Source organism: Ascaphus truei, chromosome 1 (genome assembly GCF_040206685.1).
Source record: "Ascaphus truei isolate aAscTru1 chromosome 1, aAscTru1.hap1, whole genome shotgun sequence".
Classification (NCBI taxonomy): domain Eukaryota; kingdom Metazoa; phylum Chordata; class Amphibia; order Anura; family Ascaphidae; genus Ascaphus; species Ascaphus truei.
Window position 1 is genome coordinate 79989828 of NC_134483.1, and position 20595 is coordinate 80010422.

The following is a 20595-nucleotide window of genomic DNA, read 5'->3' on the forward strand; positions in this document are numbered from 1 at the left end:
CATTGGTTTATCTCCTATGCAGAGATGGGTAAATGTGTCAAAATAGTTTTTCACGCAAAACCTGATTTGCAGATCAATATTAGCAGTTGATTTGTACAGTAAAAAATGTGGGTGCATGCTCCTAAAACCACTGTAGTTTTCCCTTCGCATTCCCTTTCTGTAAATGTCATAACATCTGAATGTGTAGACAAGTGTCTCCCTACCAGGGTTCTGCAGGACCCTGGGGTTCCCTGAGAGGATCAAAAGGGTGCCATGGGATTTCCCCGATCTCCCAGAGCAGGGAGAAAGCAGGGCTATTGCTAGGGGGTTGGTCAGTTTCATCAATCCTGATATGGCTGATGCTGGGTAATGCAGCCAATCAGGAGGTCTTGTCAGGGGGTGGGTGGGGGTGTGGCCAAGCAGAGAAGGAAGCATCATGGGCCAGAGAGGTGAGGCTGTGTACCGCTCTGTCCTGTCTGTCTCTCTGTCCTGTGTGTCTCTCTGCCCTTCTCAGCAAATTCGAATGACCGTGACAATTTTTCCTATCTTTACCACTATTGACCCCACCAATTCCTGGCAACTTGAAGTATAAAGAGGTGCTATGAATGTAATTCAGCTGAGTCAGCGATCGAGGGGAACATCGCAAAAATACCTATGCCTATGCTGGCATCTTTATTTTATTTTTATTTCTTTAACCATTGGATTATGCAGATCCATAATGGCAGAATGGGCGGTCCCACGGGGACACCCTTGAGGTGAGAGATGCTTGTGAAAACATACTTTGGAGAACAAGTAGCAGTGAGATTAGTAGAAAAAACACAGCAGGAAAAAACGGGGTCTAAGCACAAGCCAATATGATAAAAAACAAAACAATTTATTGGAAAAGGGGTGACAGCATGGAGGCCAGCATGGAGGGGTACCTCTGATGCGTTTTGCGCTCTTGGCGCTTTGTCAAAGAGTGTCTCCCACTCCTTTGTCTCCGAAAATGTATAGACTTCAAAACCGAAAGTGACACGGCGGGCGCCACGTGGCGTCGTCCGCGTCAAAACCGGAAGGAGGTTAACATAACACAGCTGATCCCTAATTAAAAAACAAATAACAGATGAATGGAATATATAAAAGAAGCTTGTGAAGAACATAAAAACAAAAATACCACTAAATGAAATAGAAGTATGAACTTATTTTAACTTTTTAATTAGGGATCAGCTATGTTATCCTCCATCCAGAGGGGGTCACTGTCTATGTTGGTCGGATCGCCGACCGCGGAGTCCACTTCCGGTTTTGATGCTGACGACGCCACATGGTGCCTGTCGCGTCACTTCCGGTTTTGGATTCTATGACATTTCTTAGACAAGAGAGTGGGAGACACTCTTTGACAAAGTGCCAAGAGTGCGAAACGCGTCAGAGGTACCCCTCCATGCAGTCACCCTTTTTCCAATAAATAGTTTTTAATCATATTGGCTTGTGCTTAGGCCCCGTTTTTTCCTACACTGGATTTTTCTACTGCATCATACAGCCGGAAGCACGCTCCAGAGGAGAGACCACGCAGTGCGTAGCTTAACCAGATCATTCTCTTCGTTTATTCAGTGCATGAAGATGACATATATTATCTAGCTCTACGGGTATTTTGTTCCAAAACAGGAGGAGAACCAGTCACTTTTTGCCAGTTAGGTTACCATTTGCTGCATTATCCCCTGTTATAGGTATATCTATACCCCCACCTATGTGCCTTGCAGATAAAAGGTTTTCATCATTTTCTATTACTAGCCTCACGTTCAAGAGTTTCCCCGAAGCAAGTAATCACAGCTTTATTTACATGCTGTTTATGCCCAATACTGGGTAGGGCTAGTTCCAGAACTCTGTTCTATTTCTCTCTAACAGTGAGATTATATTTCTCAAGAAAAGCAAAACAGCTGCAGTAAATAAATTAAGGGTTATTTGTGTTCATGACATTTTTACTTGAGAGCAGATAGATTGGCTTTTCTAGTTTTCAGTTCAAGACAGTAACCACTAGGCTACACTCTAGAATACATTCACAGTTTGCATATTATTAAAAATACCACCTTGCCTTTATTGACCTTCAATGTCAGTTCATGCTAGCAGTTAAATTAGTAGTTATTTGGATGCTCCCAGTGGTTTCTTTGCTACTGTATGTTACATTGCTCTATGGAAATAAAAACATAACGTAGGACGTATGCTTAATAGTTGAATATTTAATTTCCCCTGTGTTTTTGAATGAATGCGTCGGAGCTTTGTTATGTTGTATATAGCCTTCGAGAGCTCAGGACAGGGTTTCAGGGCAACTCGTACCTAAGCAAGTTATTTTACTGATACTTAACCGATTAGCCTAGTTTTAATTATGTGTTTATTAAAAACATCTTGAAAACCTGTCCTGCTGGTGGCCATTGTCGACTGAGTGTGAGCAACCCTGTCCGCAACTGGCATTAGTTCACTTTGTCGCTACAGTTTTTGTGCTGGATGGTGTTAGACAATTTGTTTTCAATATCATCTGTCCCCTATGCCTAAGCATTTCCGCAATGCCTCCTTTCATTGGTGACCCAGGAAAACAATTGTCTGTATTGTGTAGCATGCCACACTCTGCCCTATATATATTAAGGCAAATGTGGTGCAATCCTATGACAAAAAAAACCGCACAGGATACATCTGAGAAAACCATCCCATTAAAACCAATAGCATGTTACTTCTTTGATGCATCTGATGCAATTATTTTACCCAAAATATCCACTACTTATGGCTTGATGACCCCCCGGGTGATTATCAAGGAATCTTGACTAACACTAATATAGCCAAACTACCAATCCCCCCAAATTATATGATAGCAATGTAATAGTAAGGGGAATTTACTAAGGATACATTAAAAAAATTGACTTGTGTATTTGGCTGCAATTTTAACTATTGTCCTATTTACTGAAGTCACATCGCAAGTTCTGTATTAAAGCAGCGAGAAGATGCTTTTTACTGGAGGTATGTCAACGTTATTAAACAGCAGTATATGCAGGATTTGTTGGCGAATGACTGATTTACACTTTGTTCTCTAAACTTCTTGCGATATTGGAATACCTCCATAAAAAAGCACCAATTTTTATCATCTACCCCAGGCTGGCATAATGCCTACCTTGCTTATGTATATAATGGTCATTATATCCGTAAAATAAGACTAGCCAAAGTAGAATAGATTAGACAAATGGATAATATTAAAGGTGTTGCATTTATTAATATATTAACCCCTTAGAAGCCCAGGTAGCCAGCTAGTCATAGACCACACGTGGCTAGCTTCCAGTTATGCTACTAAAGGCTACTATATTTACCCATGTGGATGTTTTGCATTTTGTATTTTATTTTTGGGTGGTTTATGTGGTATGTTTACCCCTTTAGTGCCTGAAAGTTTTCCACTGCAATGGATGGGTAGCATCATGCATCAAAGGGGTTAAATAAATACATTTCTGCCATAGGGTTTTGTTAGAATTTTTTTTATACATAATCCGGGTTTACAAAAGTGGGATTTCCCCCTTCCCACACAATGATGGCTCTGATTAATGTATATATTTTTTAGTAATTCGTATTGCTAGTGTTATTTAACCCCAAGTTAACAGAATGAATTAGGTATGCAAATGAGACTGAATATCACAAGCCATTTATGAATAAAACATTTGAGCACAGCAATGTTGAACTTTAGTGACTGTAGCCTACAATATCATAAAGTTTGCACCAGTAAATATACTCCAGGACGCAGACATTTTCCAGGTTTACATTGTGTTTTGTGTGGTTTCAGCCCTGCCTCTAACACTCCGATATACCTTATGCAGCTATATTTTTTTGAGCTTCAATAATGTTTTATTTGTCCCTATTATTACTGTGGAAGAATCTTGGCACGATCGGAAACTGCATTGACAGGGCGATATCTGGGGGTAACTATTAAGGTAATATCGTGGTACAGTATATACTGAATATATATATATATATATATATATATATATATATATATATATATATATATAGCAACTGTAAATATTACTGTATGTTCATTTGCATGTCTTAGACAGGTCTGCAACCCTGTCTTTCCCCATTGTCACCCAGCATACAGCGCTTCCACTGCAGCAAGGGATTCTGGGAAATGACATGCAAATGAGCACTCAGTGCCACCATTTGTCTCAAGCTCGTATTACACAAGCCAATCCTCAAGCCAATGCATGCTGTTTTAAACACAGCTTTTAAACAGAGGCTGGGATGAGATGCAAAGCCATTAGCCCTACTCACATACATGTTTCAACCTTGATGGGTATCATCAGTGTGAGGCATGCATTGGCTTGAGGATTGGCTTGTGTAATACGAGCTTGAGACAAAAGGTGGCACTGAGTGCTCATTTGCATGTCATTTCCCAGAATCCCTTGCTGCAGTGGAAGCGCTGTATGCTGGGTGACAATGGGGAAAGACAGGGTTGCAGACCTGTGTAAGACATGCAAATGAACATACAGTAATATTTACAGTTGCTTTATGCTTTACTGTGGAGGGTTTTTGTCACATATATATATATATATATATATATATATATATATATATATATATATATATACAGTGGTCGACAAATCACCAAAAAATCTACTCGCCGAACAAAAAAATCTACTCGCCACCTAGTACCACACGTGTGCTGCTTGGGCCAATAGGAGCTCGCCACGATGTTTAATCCACTCGCCCGGGGCGTGCAAATGTATAGGTTTGTTGAACATTGTGTATATATATATATATATATATATATAGATATATATATATATATATATAGAGATAGATATATATATATATATTTTTTTTTATTATATGTTATTGCAGGTTTACCAAGTATTTCTTTACTAGTACATGTATGTCATATGGGAGACCGCAATTTTTTTTTTATTTTTTTTTTTTAATATATCCTGAACAAACATGCTTGCATATTATAAACACCACAGATACATATGTTTGTATATTTGAAATAAATGAATGACCACTTGGCCTTCCCAGACAGTTTTGTAGGATATAGTTACTGCCTTAAAAAAATAAACCTAGCCAAAATTGTGTAGTCTACTGTCAGTGTATGTTATCTGAGGTAAAATGATTGCCTCAAAGACATTTTTATGTGTCCACATGAGCAGCCGCACATAGAAGTATAATTTTCATTTTCTGTCGAGATATAAACCATTACCAATTTGTTATGTTTTCTTTCACTTGGCAAACTTTTTCCTTTGCATTTTTGGCAGAGCTGCTGGGTTGGCATGTGTCATAGCAGACATTTTGAGCACTTTTTAGCAGTGTTCTGCTTTTTTTTATGCTAAAGAGTTAGAAATCAGATTCTTTTGTAAACATTGTGTATGGTGTTTGATAATCATTACCAGGTTGTGCTGTCTAACAAGGCATTTTAGGAAGTGTTATTAGCAGATTTAGAGTGAGATACAAAACAAAAGCTTTCTTCATTTAAGTGGCTAAGAAGCCTTATAAGGCTACTTGCCAGATGCTGTGGAATGTTGTGGCAGTCCTGCAGAAGTGATAACATGTACCTGTCTGCAAGTCTGCAGCCGCAGAGTCAACCGTCAGCCACAAACATCCTGACTTCTCAGATTTCCTTAACCATGAAATAGTTCCATAGTCATGGATATTACCTAACCCTTCTGGGTCACTTGGACATACATCACGCATGCATAGAAAATGGTATGCATACACTGGCTGCAATCGTGAAACACTGCAGGTCTGGAAATATTGTATGCACGAAACTGAAATGCAAGGGTCACAAAACCAATTATCCTTTGCAGGAAAGTTCACTTTTATAAGACATTCTCGGATTTGATTGAGGCATTACATGACCCCCGGCTTCTTAAATACAAAACAAGATATAGTTTACTGCAGTAAACAATCTATTGCTTTCTAAACATAGCTAGTAAGAATTAAGAGAATAACCATAGTAAAATAACGTGTACACTAAAATGTTATTGTAATAATAATCTTGTATGTATATTTTTATTTATATATCACCAACAGTATATGCAGCGCTTTACAGAGGAAAGCATACAATAAAGAGAATTATATAACCAACTGCAACAAACAAAATCAGACAATCGGAAAGGAAATCCCTATTGTCCCTAAGGGAAATCTTATGGGTTTTCTTTCTTTTTTTTTTTTAATCAATTCTGTAGTATTAGATAATAGTGACTGTTTTTTGTTTTTAATCGTCTCTCAATACCATTTTTAATAGGTTATAAAGCATCCTTTGATTTCTATAGCAGGCTTTAGCACACCTCCCACGCAGTGCAAGATCCTGGCAACACTTTCCTGGTTGTCATAATTTGTTGCTGTGAGCTGTAAACTGTAACAATAGAAAAGGCTGCCTTAGTAATATTAGGATACATTGTAGCAGCTGAGTTACAATGACCAAACGATTGATTGAAACTCAACGGCGGCCATTATGTTCGGCACACAATCAGGATTTGTATATATTTATAACAGGAGCACCAAACGATTGCCAGCTTAGATAAGAATGTGAATGTATACATTGTCCCATGCTTTATATATAGAAATAAGAAAAAAAGAAAACAAAAATATATTTGGATAGTAGTATTGCTGCTTTAAGCAGTATGTTAGGAGCCTTACAGAGACAGGTGAAGGAGTATGTGGAGTGGATGGCAGTGCTTGGCCATGATGGTTGGTAAGTGCCACTATGGGTGTGGGGCAGTAGACCTAAGTCCAGGCAATTTAAGTGATTTCATCAGAAGGTGTTTTTTTAGGTTTGACTTAAAGCTGTTGGCGTAAACTGAATGTGAGGGAGTTCCACAGGTAAGGAGCAGTGAGGGGAAACGTTTTATGGTGAAAGAAAGCAGTAGAGGTGGAAGGGGTGAAAAGAAGACAGTTTATGATCAAAGTGCAGGAGATAAGAGACATAAGGAGAGATCCAAGCTGATATGTAGGGAGGAGCAGACGAGTGGAGAGGCTTGAAGGTAAGAACTTGTTCTACCCAATACTTGCTTTATTTATTAGTATATCAGCTTTTACAAACTTGCACCTTATAATGGTCAGTCACTCACGTAATCGGGATAATGTCTAGGTGCTTATGTATTTATTTGATGTATTTCTGAAATTAATTTCTCATTACTTTTTCTTACAGTATGCTATGCTGCACTTTTCCCAATCCTTTAATTTTGTTACTACAGTATATAGTAACCTTAATTTGCTCACATTATTCCAAATGTGGCCTCATGCGGTTTAAGAATAATTTCCTCTGGCTTGTGTTTTACAACTTTTTCATGAATCCCAGAATATTGGGTTCTCCAAGGTTGTTGAACACTGCCAGTAAAGTTTAACATTTCTAAGAGAAGTGAGGGTACTTTGTGGAAGTTTATGGTGAAATATATTTAAAGTTACTGTATGCTGCTTTTCTTAGCAGTCAGTTTGCTTCCAGTATTTGCTACATACAGTACCATGTTTAGTTTAAGTCGTTGTTTGATTTGATAGTTTATTTTTACACTGACCTGTTAACTTAAATTGGCAATCCACCATCACATTTTTATTAATTTATTTTGTGTTCTAACTAGGGGAAACTGGTTCAGGGAGATCCATGTTTCACAACTAATAACCTCCAATGTGCTGAAACCTCCAGGAAATAAAAATTGCAGTCCGCAGCGCCATTTCAGTTGAGACAATTAATACACAGAATGTTGCCTTGATGCACCATTCTTCCAGTCATTGGCTGTAGTACATTTCGCCTAAATCAAGGTGGTCCTCGGCTGTAAAATTATGGCACATCTGCTTCAAAAGATCCCCTAGTTCATGTTTTCTGCTTTAATGGGAAAGAGAAAAAAGGGGGAAGGACCCCCAAGCTGATGCTACCAATACTGTGGTGTCCACATATGAAATGAATAAATTTAATATCAAAAACCGGTGTGCATAAGTAATAAACTGGTGGTCTGTGTGCTTCAGCCAAGTGTGTGTGAAGCTGGTACAACCACCACCTCACCTGGACTCCGTCGGGGTAGCCCTCAAGCCGGCTCGCAAGTTCTTACCCCCAAATGAACGGAATCCAGAAGGCGCTACCCCTCCTTCCTCTAACTGCGGGGATGGCAACCCGGGATGCGATGCCAGCTGGTAATGGCAGAGACCTGTATAGACAGAGCCTCCTGCTCCTTCACCGGGTGCCTGCAAATCCTCCCGCATTGTTGCTGTTAGGTTCCGTACAGGGGGTGGCGGCTGATGGGAGACCGGCAGACGATCCACACCTCCGCAATGGTCGTCTCCGTCAGATGTCTTCCTCTCGCGGTGTCCACGTGTGTGAATGGAGCCCCGTCCTCACACTGGCTACGCCGGGTCCACTAAGCAGCTGTGGAGGACATCCTCACGATGGAACTGCTGCTGTGAGTGTGCATGAACCGGATGGGCGTGCTTCAATACCGATGAAGTGATGACAGGTAAAAGGGATGAAAAGTAGAGCACTGCAAAGGGCTGGAGGCAAAAAAATGACTATTTATTGGGCATATAAGCCAAATGAACAAACACACATACTAAAAAAAACTCTTGCCCGTTTCCCGCCGTGGCGGCGCTTTATCAAAGCGCCTCCACGGCGGGAAACGCGTCAGAGTTTTTTTAGTATGTGTGTTTGTCCATTTGGCTTATATGCCCAATAAATAGTCATTTTTTTTGCCTCCAGCCCTTTGCCTTTTGCAGTGCTCTACTTTTCATCCCTTTCTGCTTTAATGGTAGAAGGCTAAATACAACTTTATCATAAAGTACAATGAACGAACTACAGGCATACCCCACAGTAACGTACGCAATGGGACCAGAGCATGTATGTAATGCGAAAATGTACTTAAAGTGAAGCACTACCTTTTTCCCACTTATTGATGCATGTACTGTACTGCAATCGTCATATACGTGCATAACTGATGTAAATAAGGCATTTGTAACAGACTCTATAGTCTCCCCGCTTGCGCACACCTTCGGTACAGGTAGGGAGCCGGTATTGCTGTTCAGGACGTGCTGACTGGCGCATGCGTGAGCTGCCGTTTGCCTATTGAGCGAGATGTACTTACTCGCGAGTGTACTTAAAGTGAGTGTACTTAAACCGGGGTATGCCTGTATACAGGATTGACTGAAAATATAATTTACTTAAGCATTCTGGATTTATAGTAAACATTTAGAGCCCAATCTACAGGATGTAATAGCTACATAAGGCAACATTAAATCTTCATAGCAAGCTAATCGGCATTGCTTCACAATATAACATACAACATTGGTTTAACAAAGAAGCACAGTAAATAGAAGGATAAATGCTACAGAAAATAGAAATACTGTGAAGGGTATTATCTGCCTCGGCAAGCTTGCAATTTAGGCAGAGTGCATTTTTTAAAGTCTGTAATGGTATGAAATATTTCTCATCAGCTACTTTTCATATTTTAAAATCAATTGCATGGTGGTACTTGAAACGCATCCAAACATGAAGTATGCAAAAAGCCCCTACAGACGTGGAAAAAAAACATATATATTTTTTTATTTTTTAAAGTGAGCTTTTCTAAAAATAAGAAATGATTTTTATGGTGTAGTGTCTGTATCACTGGGAACACAAGGGCTAATTCACAAGAGACATGTATGATCACACAGTAGATAGTCTGTTTTAGCTGAATGGTGTACAGTATTGGTTTCCTGGAAGGTCTTCCAAGAAAATCAATGTTAAGTCAACCTGCTACTGTCTTTAACATGTAGTGATCTTTCAGTGTAGAGAGCTCATATCCTCTGCTATGGAACCAGAATGATCACAACCTGCGGCTTACCAGTGAAATTAACCAAGACAGAATAACTTTTCTGGACTTGGAAATTTTCAAAGATGAACAAGGTCTACTGCAGTCTACGGTTCATACTAAAACTACAGCCACTAATAATCTACTACTGTTCACAAGCCACCATCCAAAACCACAAGTTGAGGGAATCCCTGTGGGACAATTTCTAAAGGTAAAAAGAAATTGCTCCACTATAAAAGACTTTGAGAAGCAATCCGAGGTGATGAGTAAAAAATTCCTGAACAGGGGCTACAGTAAAAGCTGCATTAACAAGGTGTATAAACGAGCCAAACAATCAGACAGAAATAAGTTGCTGTATGGTAAAAAAGAGATTGAGAACCAGCCAAGTCCAATTAGAATTATTGGCACGTACAGCAAACAGTGGAGGGAAATGAGTGATTCACAAGCACTGGCATATCCTTTTAGAGGATGAAATATACAGGAAAGTACTTTCTGACACCCCCTCCATCACCTACAGAAGATCAAAAAATCTATCAGATTCTTTGGTTCATAGCCATTATAAAACACCAACAATGGCAACATGGCTGACCAACACCACAACAGGCACCTTTAAATGTGGGGCCTGCAAAGCTTGCAGTTTTATTAATCCCCTAAAAACTTTTCAAAATGTAAGTGGTTCTAAAACATATACAATCAAAGATTTCTTCAATTGCAAAACGTGTGGAGTTGTCTTCCTAGCTACAGGTGAACCCCGTTATAATGCGAAATCGGTTATAACGCGGTTTTCACGTGGCTCCCGTTTAAAAAAAAAATACATTTAAATTTTTTTTTTTTCATTTTTTTGCACACTGCACACACTCTCACTGCACACACTCTCACTGCACACTCTCACTGCACACACTCACTGCACACTGTACACTGCGCACACTACACTGCACACACTACACTGCACACACTGCACACAGTCTCACTGCACACCACACTGCACACACTCCCAGCACTCACTGCACAAACTCTCACTGCACACTGTACGCTGCACACACTCTACACTGCACACACACTACACTGCACACACTACACTGCACACACTCTCACTGCACACTGCACACACTCTCACTGCACACACTGTACACTGCACACACTCTCACACCACACTGCACACTGCACTCACTGTACACTGCACTCACTGTACACTGCGCTCACGGCACACACTCTCACTGCACACACTCTCACTGCACACACTCTCACTGCACACACTCACTGCACACACCCACTGCACACACTCTACACTGCACACACTCTACACTGCACACACTCTACACTGCACACACTCTACACTGCACACACTCTCACTGCACACCACACTGCACACATTCAGACCACCCTGGGTCATATGGTCAGACAATGATGTTCACAGCATCTGCTCCGCGGCCGTCACAGCATGCACTGGGCTGAATGAAGTCGTCTTCCACTCTGAATGTCATCAACAAGGGCCACTCAGTAATCACAGATTCACCCAACGCGCATTTCCACTGCAAAGTCTTCCTCAGGGGCTGGAGTTGTCTTCCTAGCTACAGGTGAACCCCGTTATAATGCGAAATCGGTTATAACGCGGTTTTCACGTGGCTCCCGTTTAAAAAAAAAATACATTTAAAAAAAATTTTTATTATTTTTTTGCACACTGCACACACTCTCACTACACACACTCTCACTGCACACTCTCACTGCACACACTCACTGCACACTGTACACGGCGCACACTACACTGCACACACTACACTGCACACACTGCACACAGTCTCACTGCACACCACACTGCACACACTCCCAGCACTCACTGCACAAACTCTCACTGCACACTGTACACTGCACACACTCTACACTGCACACACTACACTGCACACACTCTCACAGCACACTGCACACACTCTCACTGCACACTCTCACTGCACACACTCACTGCACACACTCTACACTGCACACACTCACTGCACACACTCTACACTGCACACACTCTCACACCACACTGCACACACCACACTGACTGTACACTGCGCTCACTGCACACACTCTCACTGCACACACTCTCACTGCACACACTCTCACTGCACACACCCACTGCACACACTCTACACTGCACACACTACACTGCACACACTCTCACTGCACACCACACTGCACACATTCAGACCACCCTGGGTCATATGGTCAGACAATGATGTTCACAGCAACAGCATCTGCTCCGCGGCCGTCACAGCATGCACTGGGCTGAATGGCTGGAGTACCTATCTGGAGACAAAAGTTGGTAACTTCTAATAACCACAACGCTTTCATATCACGTTATACACGTGAGTGCAATTTTTATAGAGCTTTCAACACTGAATTCATTTCTTGGGGTTGACAATATTGCACTATTTTGTGTTTCTACTTTCTCTCCATGTCCTGATGTGATTTACAAACCTACACATAAAATATTATTCAAACATAAATTCAACAAAGAACAAAAAAGCATATATGTAGATATAAAAAAATATATATAGAAAAACCAATCCTTTTGAAAATCCAGTTAATGAAACAAGAATCCAAGCTGGGATGGAGGGCTGCTTTCAATAGGATGAACCAATCCAGACAAAATCTGCAACAAAAAGAACAGAAAGCGCACGGCCCATAGCATAAAATCTATGACATTTATTGACAAAGGATAAAAGGTTTCAAGGAAACAGGCTCACTCACAAGGAAAGCATATATATTGGCAGTTGTGAACACATAGTCACCGCCTCATCGGGTTGGTAAGCCGCCGGCAGCGAAAATCAGGGTCCTCAAATGTCCTCACACAATTCAGGGAAGACCTGGGTGCTTGGCTTGAAAGTCCCAGCATACACAGCAAGCTCAATTGAGTATACAATGCTGATAGCCTCCTGCAGCTTTGGAGACGAGATCCGGCCACGATTCACCGTCCCCCAGTGATTACGCAATGACGCTGCAAACGTCCTGACGCGTTTCGTCCCGTGGAGTGACTTTTTCATAGGATAACACTAACTAGATGTATGGAGCTTTAAATAGCACACGGGTTGCTAAAATACCCGTTCTAGACCCTCCCATTCAATTAATGTTAATATATTCAATATTGCACCATAAGACAAAATAAGAAGGGAAATAGACAACTTAAACGATTTAAAATTAAAAATAATTAAATAATTAAACATATAGACAATAATTAAATTAATAAATCAATTCAACAAGATAGACAATGTCGAAATGCAAAAACAAATCCCTAAAGCACATATTAATAACACATGCTAGGGACTAAGATATAATATATCAATAGCTAACAAAGACGATGCTAACAATACTGATGATAGATATCAAAATCAATCCTGGTACATGCTGATATCAAGAAAATAATATCTAGCTTAGTACATACAGTATATATACTATATACTGTATGTACTAAGCTAGATATTATTTTCTTGATAGCATGTACCAGGATTGATATTATATATATATAAATATATATATATATATATATATATATATATATATATATATATATATAGTATTAATCCACTCTTTCCTGCAAGAGAAAAAAGAAGGAAAAAATATACAACAAAAATATACAATATAGATTTATACATTATTGATCTACATGTACACTCATAGGTGGTCACAGGAGTGAATAAAGATTATGAATTTATTTTGACATGGGTGGCACACAGGTTGGCAAAGATGTTACAGTTACCACAAAAACCCGTATACCACCCAACCTCCACACCAGGGGTGGAGAATGAAAGAGAGAGCAGAGGAACAGAGCCTGACAGGCCACAGGACAAGGAGTAACCCAGCATACAGAGAGAGACTGAAAACGTCTAGACGATAGTACTAACGTCGAGAGACTCATTGAACCCACCAGGTGCCATGGTGGCCAACTGGTAAATCTAATAAGTCTCACGTTTACAGAGTGTTTTAAATCGGTCACCCGTCAATTTCTGTAACGGTATCACACTAGTATTGTCTCAATTCCCCCCCCCCCATCTGTGGGAGCGCTGGATTGGTATACTTCTATCAATGCCATCGCTGACTGAGGGGGACTCCGCAGACCAGACCACGTGAGATGCCCTGAGGAGACGGGAAGTGTGTTACTGATTCTCTCCACTGAATTTACAAGCTTTTATCCTGTGAGTAGGATTCTGTGGCTCTAGATAGGGACAGGTTGATGAAACATACTACGCAATTGGCGTGCCTTGTTGTTTTCTGTTATTTCAGAAGCAGTGGAATATCACTTTAAGGACACCCTCCCCGTCTGGAACCCAATCAGCAAGTCCATCAATCTGCCTAAGGAAGCTTGTACTAGAGACTGCCTTGCTGGTTCACGGTATCTTGGACTTTTAAATAGCGCCAGGGACATTTAATTTGTATGTTCATTTGTTTTAACAGATTTGGAATAGTCTGTTGTTTTTTGTTCCCTTAGGCTGCTTTAATCACTTATCATTTATATTGTCTATCACTATATTTTTGGTATCACCATTTGCACCTATTTTTAATTTGTGTGTAGGTCAGCGCTTTTTAGAGGGCCTATATCTGTTTGTTTGCTTGAGCCTAGCTATCCAGTTGGTTAGCTAGGGCCATTTCTGTGTAGTTAGCCTCCTTAAAGTGGAGTAGGTTTGGTACAGACAAAATGCACTGTGGGCTCCTAAGTGACCTCATCTACAGGACCGCTCCATCACACCAACCATGAGTTGTTGCTTTGTCTTAAAGCTTTTGTTATCTTCAATAGTCTTTTTCACCATATCACAGTTAAATTTTCTTACATCTTCAGTGATACGTTTGCGGATTGTCTTGCACAGCTCTGCAGATTCAATTCTTATTCTTGTGTCTTGTGATTACTTACTTTCTTGTCATCTCCTCATTAATTGTTTTCTCACATCAGATATTTTCTTATCCTGTTTTTTAGCGATTCCTCCAGTTTTTTCTGCGCTTTCCACTACAATATGTTCTTCATAATTGTTAAAGTGTTCACATGCATTTTGAGCAATCTGAAGTGATTTTTCAGTTCTAGTTGAAATTCTCTGCTGTTATTCTTTAGGTTATTGATTTTGATTGCTTTTGTCTTCTTTTTAATCAGTTTTCTTCTTTCTATCATTCCATTCAGATGTAATTTGTCGTGAACCAATCGTGATCACTCCTTCTGCCAAAAAGGTTAAGGACTATTCATTCTTCAATCGTGTTTCTTGTTGGTTCGTATATAGTCAATTTCATCATTGAGTCTTGAAGAATTAATTCATGATGTAGACTTTTTCACATTCTGCAAATTTTACCAATCTGTCCCCATTCCTGTTACTGTAACCATACTTATGAATTTATGCTGCGTCTTTCTGATGGGTACCAATCTTTGCATTGAAATCTCCTATAATGATCTTGAGGTGACAATTTACTTTGTTAAGTTGGTTGATTTAATTGTAGAAGTCTTTCACTTCATCGACTCTGTGACTTGATGTTGGAGCATACACGTGGATTATTTAAAGCCTGTATCTCTTTGTTAACTGAATGATGATTCTGGAAGCTTTTTCTGATAATCTCTCATACTCTTCTATGTAGTTTCTCCATCTCTTGTTAATGATGAAGCCTACTTCACTGATACTTCCATTATCTGTACCCCTGTAATAGAATAAGTGTCCACTTCTGAGCTTTATGCGCCCCATCATCTTTTTTTTCTTACTTCATGAAGGCCAACAATATCCCATTTAATCTTTTCAAGTTCATCTTCCTGTTATAGTAGAGCTACTTCTCTAGAGAGAGTCCGGCAGATTGTGGGTTGAGACTTTACTTAACATTCCAGCCTCATTCGCATGTTGGCAAATACGTTTTCCACTTTAGCCAGGTACATTGTTCAAGCTTTCATAGTATGGTAAATTCCACCTACCACTGTCACTATACATCGTTTGTTTTAACGCACGTTGTCACCTTCTCGACACTTTGGAGCAGTGATGTGTGTGTGTAATAAATAAGGTAATACCTAGGGGAATAAACACATGTTGCGTCGGTTCACAACGTTTTTGCAGATTATAGTGTTAATAGTGTATCACAAATAACAAATTACTTTTATTTATTCCAGGAAACTTGCAAATTCTTCCACATTGTAACAGCTCTGTATACTGATATAGTTGTGTCTAGAGTAGTAGCTTTCAACATTTTAAAGCTGCAGTTCAATTACTATCCTACATGGTTTTTTTTGTTTTTTTAATCAGTTCTGTACTATGAGAGAATACTTGTAACATTTTTAAAGACATATTTAATGTATTATAATGTAACGAGAATATGTTGTTCTTATAGCAACCATTTACAAAGTCACATCCCCTTCCTCTTCTGAAACAGGCTCTGGCACACCCCTTTCTGAGCCCGGCCCTCTGTCTAGCAGTGCTCCAGTTGTATCTAGTGACTGTCTGGTCACATGATCTTCCCCACAGAACTTTGCATCTTGGGTCCTCTTCTGCTGCACTGACAGCCATTTAGTGAACCCCCAAGCCGTATCTTCATTGATCGATCGACAACTTAGCTAATCACTTGTCAGTGTGTAGATTGTATTGATTTTTTTTTTTTTTTTTTTTTTAACGCCAACTTGAAATGCTGCTTTAAGACTAGCGGACCTCTTAAAAATGTACTGTGACTCCAAGGAACACCATCCTCCCTATTTTACAGTATATCTCGTAAAATACAACCGTTGTGGGAAATGTGTGTGCGTATACTATATTAAACAAACATGCCCCAATGCACATCCAATAGGAGAAACCACCTAGTTCATTTTTATATGTTTTTTAGTCTCATAAGTAGGGGTCATTTAGTTCAATCCTTTGGCCAAAATATTTTCAGCCTGCAACCATGTCAAGGTAGAACCTACTGTGGATCTGGGTTTTGAGCTTGCTAAGATTGTGTATGTTTATGCATATACTGTATAACAAACTAACTTATTTTCTATATTGTGTATCATTTTCTAAGACTGCAGCACAATATACTTATTAACCTATCTCAGCTAAAGCATGTAACAAAAATGAATGCTGTCTTAAAAATACCCGTTTTTTCATGGAACGCCTAAGTGTCTCCTGCAAAAACACAGGATTCCATGGTATACAAGTTTGCGAACGCTGCTTAAGGGTAGCTGTAGTTGACACAGAAACTATACACTTGTATGCTTGCCAACAGTCACGATTTTTAAGGAGCAGTCATGTTTTTTGAGGATCTGTACTACTTAAAATGCAGTAATGGGCAGTGTCACGGGTTCTCCAGCCTGATTTCTCCAGCATCTTTCTGTGTGCTGCAGTTCAGACAGAAGCCACATAGGGCAGCTAATTTACTGTAACTTGTGCTCTCCAAATGCTGCATACTACTATGAACCTGGAGATGAAAAGTCCTGCCAGAGCTGTTACTATCTCACTTATGCAGAAGATTGTTTACTCCAATCTAATTCAGTATACTGTATGACTTGTATGTATGTGTAGGCCAAAGGATATATGTGTGTGTGTATGAGGGCCTGTGTATGTGTGCTTGTATGCAGGGCCGCCAACAGAAATCATGGGGCCCGGGACAAATGAAAGGAGCAGCCCCCCTCCCGCCTGAACCCATAGCGCACCCCCCCGCCCCGAACCCATAGCGCAACTACCATGAAAAAATATCTTTTAGCGCGCAACTTTTACTTAACTGTTTTCTTATTGTGATACAGAAAAAAACATTACAATGCAACCTGTTTATTTTTATATTTTCAACAAAAGACATGTGACTGCCTGCCTGGGTGGGTGAGTGGGTGGTTGAGTGAGTGAGTGAGTGGGTGGGTGGATGACTGGGTGGGTGAATGACAGTGACTGGGTGGGTGAATGACAGTGGGTGGGTGGGTGTGTGGGTAAATGACAGTTTGGGTGGGTGAATGACAGTGGGTGGTGGGTGGGTGAATGACAGTGGGTGGTGGGTGAATGACGGTGGGTGGGTGAATGATGGTAGGTGGTGTGTGAATGACGGTGGGTGAATGAATTAATGACAGTGGGTGGGTGAATGAATGAATGACAGTGGGTGGGTGGGTGGGTGGGTGGGTGAATGAATGAATGACGGTGGGTGGGTGAATGAATGAATGACAGTTGGTGGGTGGATGAATGAATGACGATGGGTGACTAAATGACAGTGGGTGAATGAATGAATGAATGACAGTGGGTGGATGAATGAATGACGATGGGTGAATGAATGACAGTTGAATGAATGACAGTGGGTGGGTGAATGAATGAATGACGATGGGTGGGTGGGTGAATGAATGAATGACGATGGGTGGGTGGGTGAATGAATGAATGACGATGGGTGGGTGAATGAATGAATGACGGTGGGTGAATGAATGACAGTGGGTGGGTGAATGAATGAATGACAGTGGGTGGGTGGATGAATGAATGAATGACAGTGGGTGAATGAATGAATGACTGGGTGGATGAATGAATGACAGTGGGTGGGTGAATGAATGAATGACGGTGGGTGGGTGAATGAATGACATTGGGTGGGTGAATGAATGAATGAATGACGGTGGGTGAATGAATGAATGACAGTGGGTGGGTGAATGAATGACGGTGGGTGGGTGGATGAATGAATAACGGTGGGTGGGTGAATCAATGACGGTGGGTGGGTGGGTGAATGAATGACAGTGGGTGGGTGAATGAATGACAGTGGGTTGGTGAATGAATGACAGTGGGTGAATGAATGATGGTGGGTGGATGAATGAATGACGGTGGGTGGGTGAATGAATGAATGACAGTGAGTAGGTGGGTGGGTGAATGAATGACAGTGGGTGGGTGAATGAATGAATGATGGTGGGTGGGTGAATGAATGACGGTAGGTGGGTGGGTGAATGAATGACGGTGGGTGGGTGAATGAATGAATGACGGTGGGTGAATGAATGAATGACAGTGGGTGGGTGGGTGAATGAATGAATGACGGTGGGTGGGTGAATGAATGACATTGGGTGGGTGAATGAATGAATGACGGTGGGTGAATGAATGAATGAATGAATGACAGTGGGTGGGTGAATGAATGACGGTGGGTGGATGAATGAATAACGGTGGGTGGGTGAATCAATGACGGTGGGTGGGTGGGTGAATGAATGACAGTGGGTGGGTGAATGAATGACAGTGGGTGGGTGAATGAATGACAGTGGGTGAATGAATGACGGTTGAATGAATGACTGGGTGGGTGAATGAATGACAGTGAGTAGGTGGGTGGGTGAATGAATGACAGTGGGTGGGTGAATGAATGAATGACGGTGGGTGAATGAATGACGGTAGGTGGGTGGGTGAATGAATGACAGTGGGTGAATGAATGACAGTGGGTAGATGGGTGAATGAATGACAGTGGGTGGTTGGGTGAATGAATGACGGTGGGTGGGTGGATGAATGACGGTGGGTGGGTGAATGAATGACAGTGGGTGGGTGAATGAATGACGGTGGGTGGGTGGGTGAGTGAGTGAATAAATGAATGACAATGGGTTGGTGAATGAATGACAGTGGGTATGTGGGTGGATGACAGTGACTGGGTGGGTGGGAGACAGTGAATGGGTGGGTGGGAGAGAGTGACTGGGTGGGTGGGAGAGAGTGACTGGGTGACAGTGACTGGGTGGGAGAGAGTGACTGGATGACCGTGACTGGGTGGGAGAGAGTGACTGGGAGACAGTGACTGGGTGGGTGGGAGACAGTGACTGGGTGTCTGGGAGATAGTGACTGGGTGGGAGACAGTGACAGTGGGTGACAGTGACTGGGTGGGGTAACTTACCTTGACCGGGTGGGTGCAGCTTTCCGCCGGACACTTCCCCCTCCTGCCCCCGATATCCCCGCGGCAGCTGCCCGGGACGGGAGGTGGGCGTGGGGGAGGGGGGCGCGCGGGAGGTGGACTCGGTGGGCGCGCGGGAAGCTGGCCGCGGGAGGGGGGGGAAGCAGGCCGCAGGAGGAGCAGATACTTCCCCCTCCGTCCCACGTTGGGAGCGGGGGGGAGCGGGCCCTGCTTGCCCTGCGCATGCGCGTTGGGGGTGGGGGGAGCGTGCCCTGCGCATGCGCGTTGGGAGCGGGGGGGGTGAGCAGAAGAATCGCCGCCATTTTTTTAAACTTTTTTTTTTTTTCATTTATTGAAACAACTGGCGCAGGGGGCCCGAGCGGCCGGGCCCCCCTGAGCCACGGGGCCCTGGACGCCAGTGCCCTTTGTCCCCCGCTGTTGGCGGCCCTGCTTGTATGTATATATGTGTATCCATGGATGCCTATGTATGTATATGTACGCATGCACAGACACCCATGCAAATCTGAACACATTCCTTACTGATAAAGACAATGGCCCTTATTTTGTAATAGTATCGATCTGGTGCTATCGAATGAAAAGCCCCATTAAAGTCGGTAGGGCTTTTTGGTGTGATCGCACCGGATCAGTGCTTATTGCACTTTACAGAATAAGGTTAAAAGTGCCCAGAGAATGAGTTCTGTGCGGTGTAGATTAGTTCCCTATGGAAGGGATGGTTGGCATGAAGGTTGGTGTCCTGAGGGATGAGTGTCATATAGATCAAGGGTGCACAAATGTACTGTCATGCGCCCCCCTTTCTCCTCTCCCCTCGGGCTCGCCCCCCCCCCCCCCCCCCTTTGCATGTAACTTCTTAACTTACCTTGGTTCCAGAGTCCTCATGCGATCCCCGGCATTTACTTCAAATACCATCGGGGAAGCACGGGGGCCTCTGTAACACCCGCATCCCCCACTTTGCGCACCCCTGTTTTAGATTTTAGAAATGCAAACAAGGTACATAGAAGAAGCGTTCGAGAGAATTTGGACCTATGATTATGTG

General features: G+C 41.8%; 1 protein-coding gene across 3 annotated transcripts in view; it reads left to right on the forward strand.

The window, feature by feature from the left end:
• Window positions 1-20595, forward strand: part of CWC27 (CWC27 spliceosome associated cyclophilin) — a 254437-nt gene that overhangs the window by 169130 nt on the left and 64712 nt on the right. Inside the window, exon 14 of one of the 3 annotated variants that reach the window (XM_075589964.1) lies at window positions 7557-7835. The exons of the other annotated variants lie outside the window; for them this stretch is intronic. Coding sequence (XP_075446079.1) covers window positions 7557-7659 — 103 coding nt within the window. The 3' untranslated portion in view covers window positions 7660-7835. Of the gene's footprint in view, window positions 1-7556; window positions 7836-20595 lie in introns of those variants that run through there. 3 annotated transcript variants of the gene reach the window in all.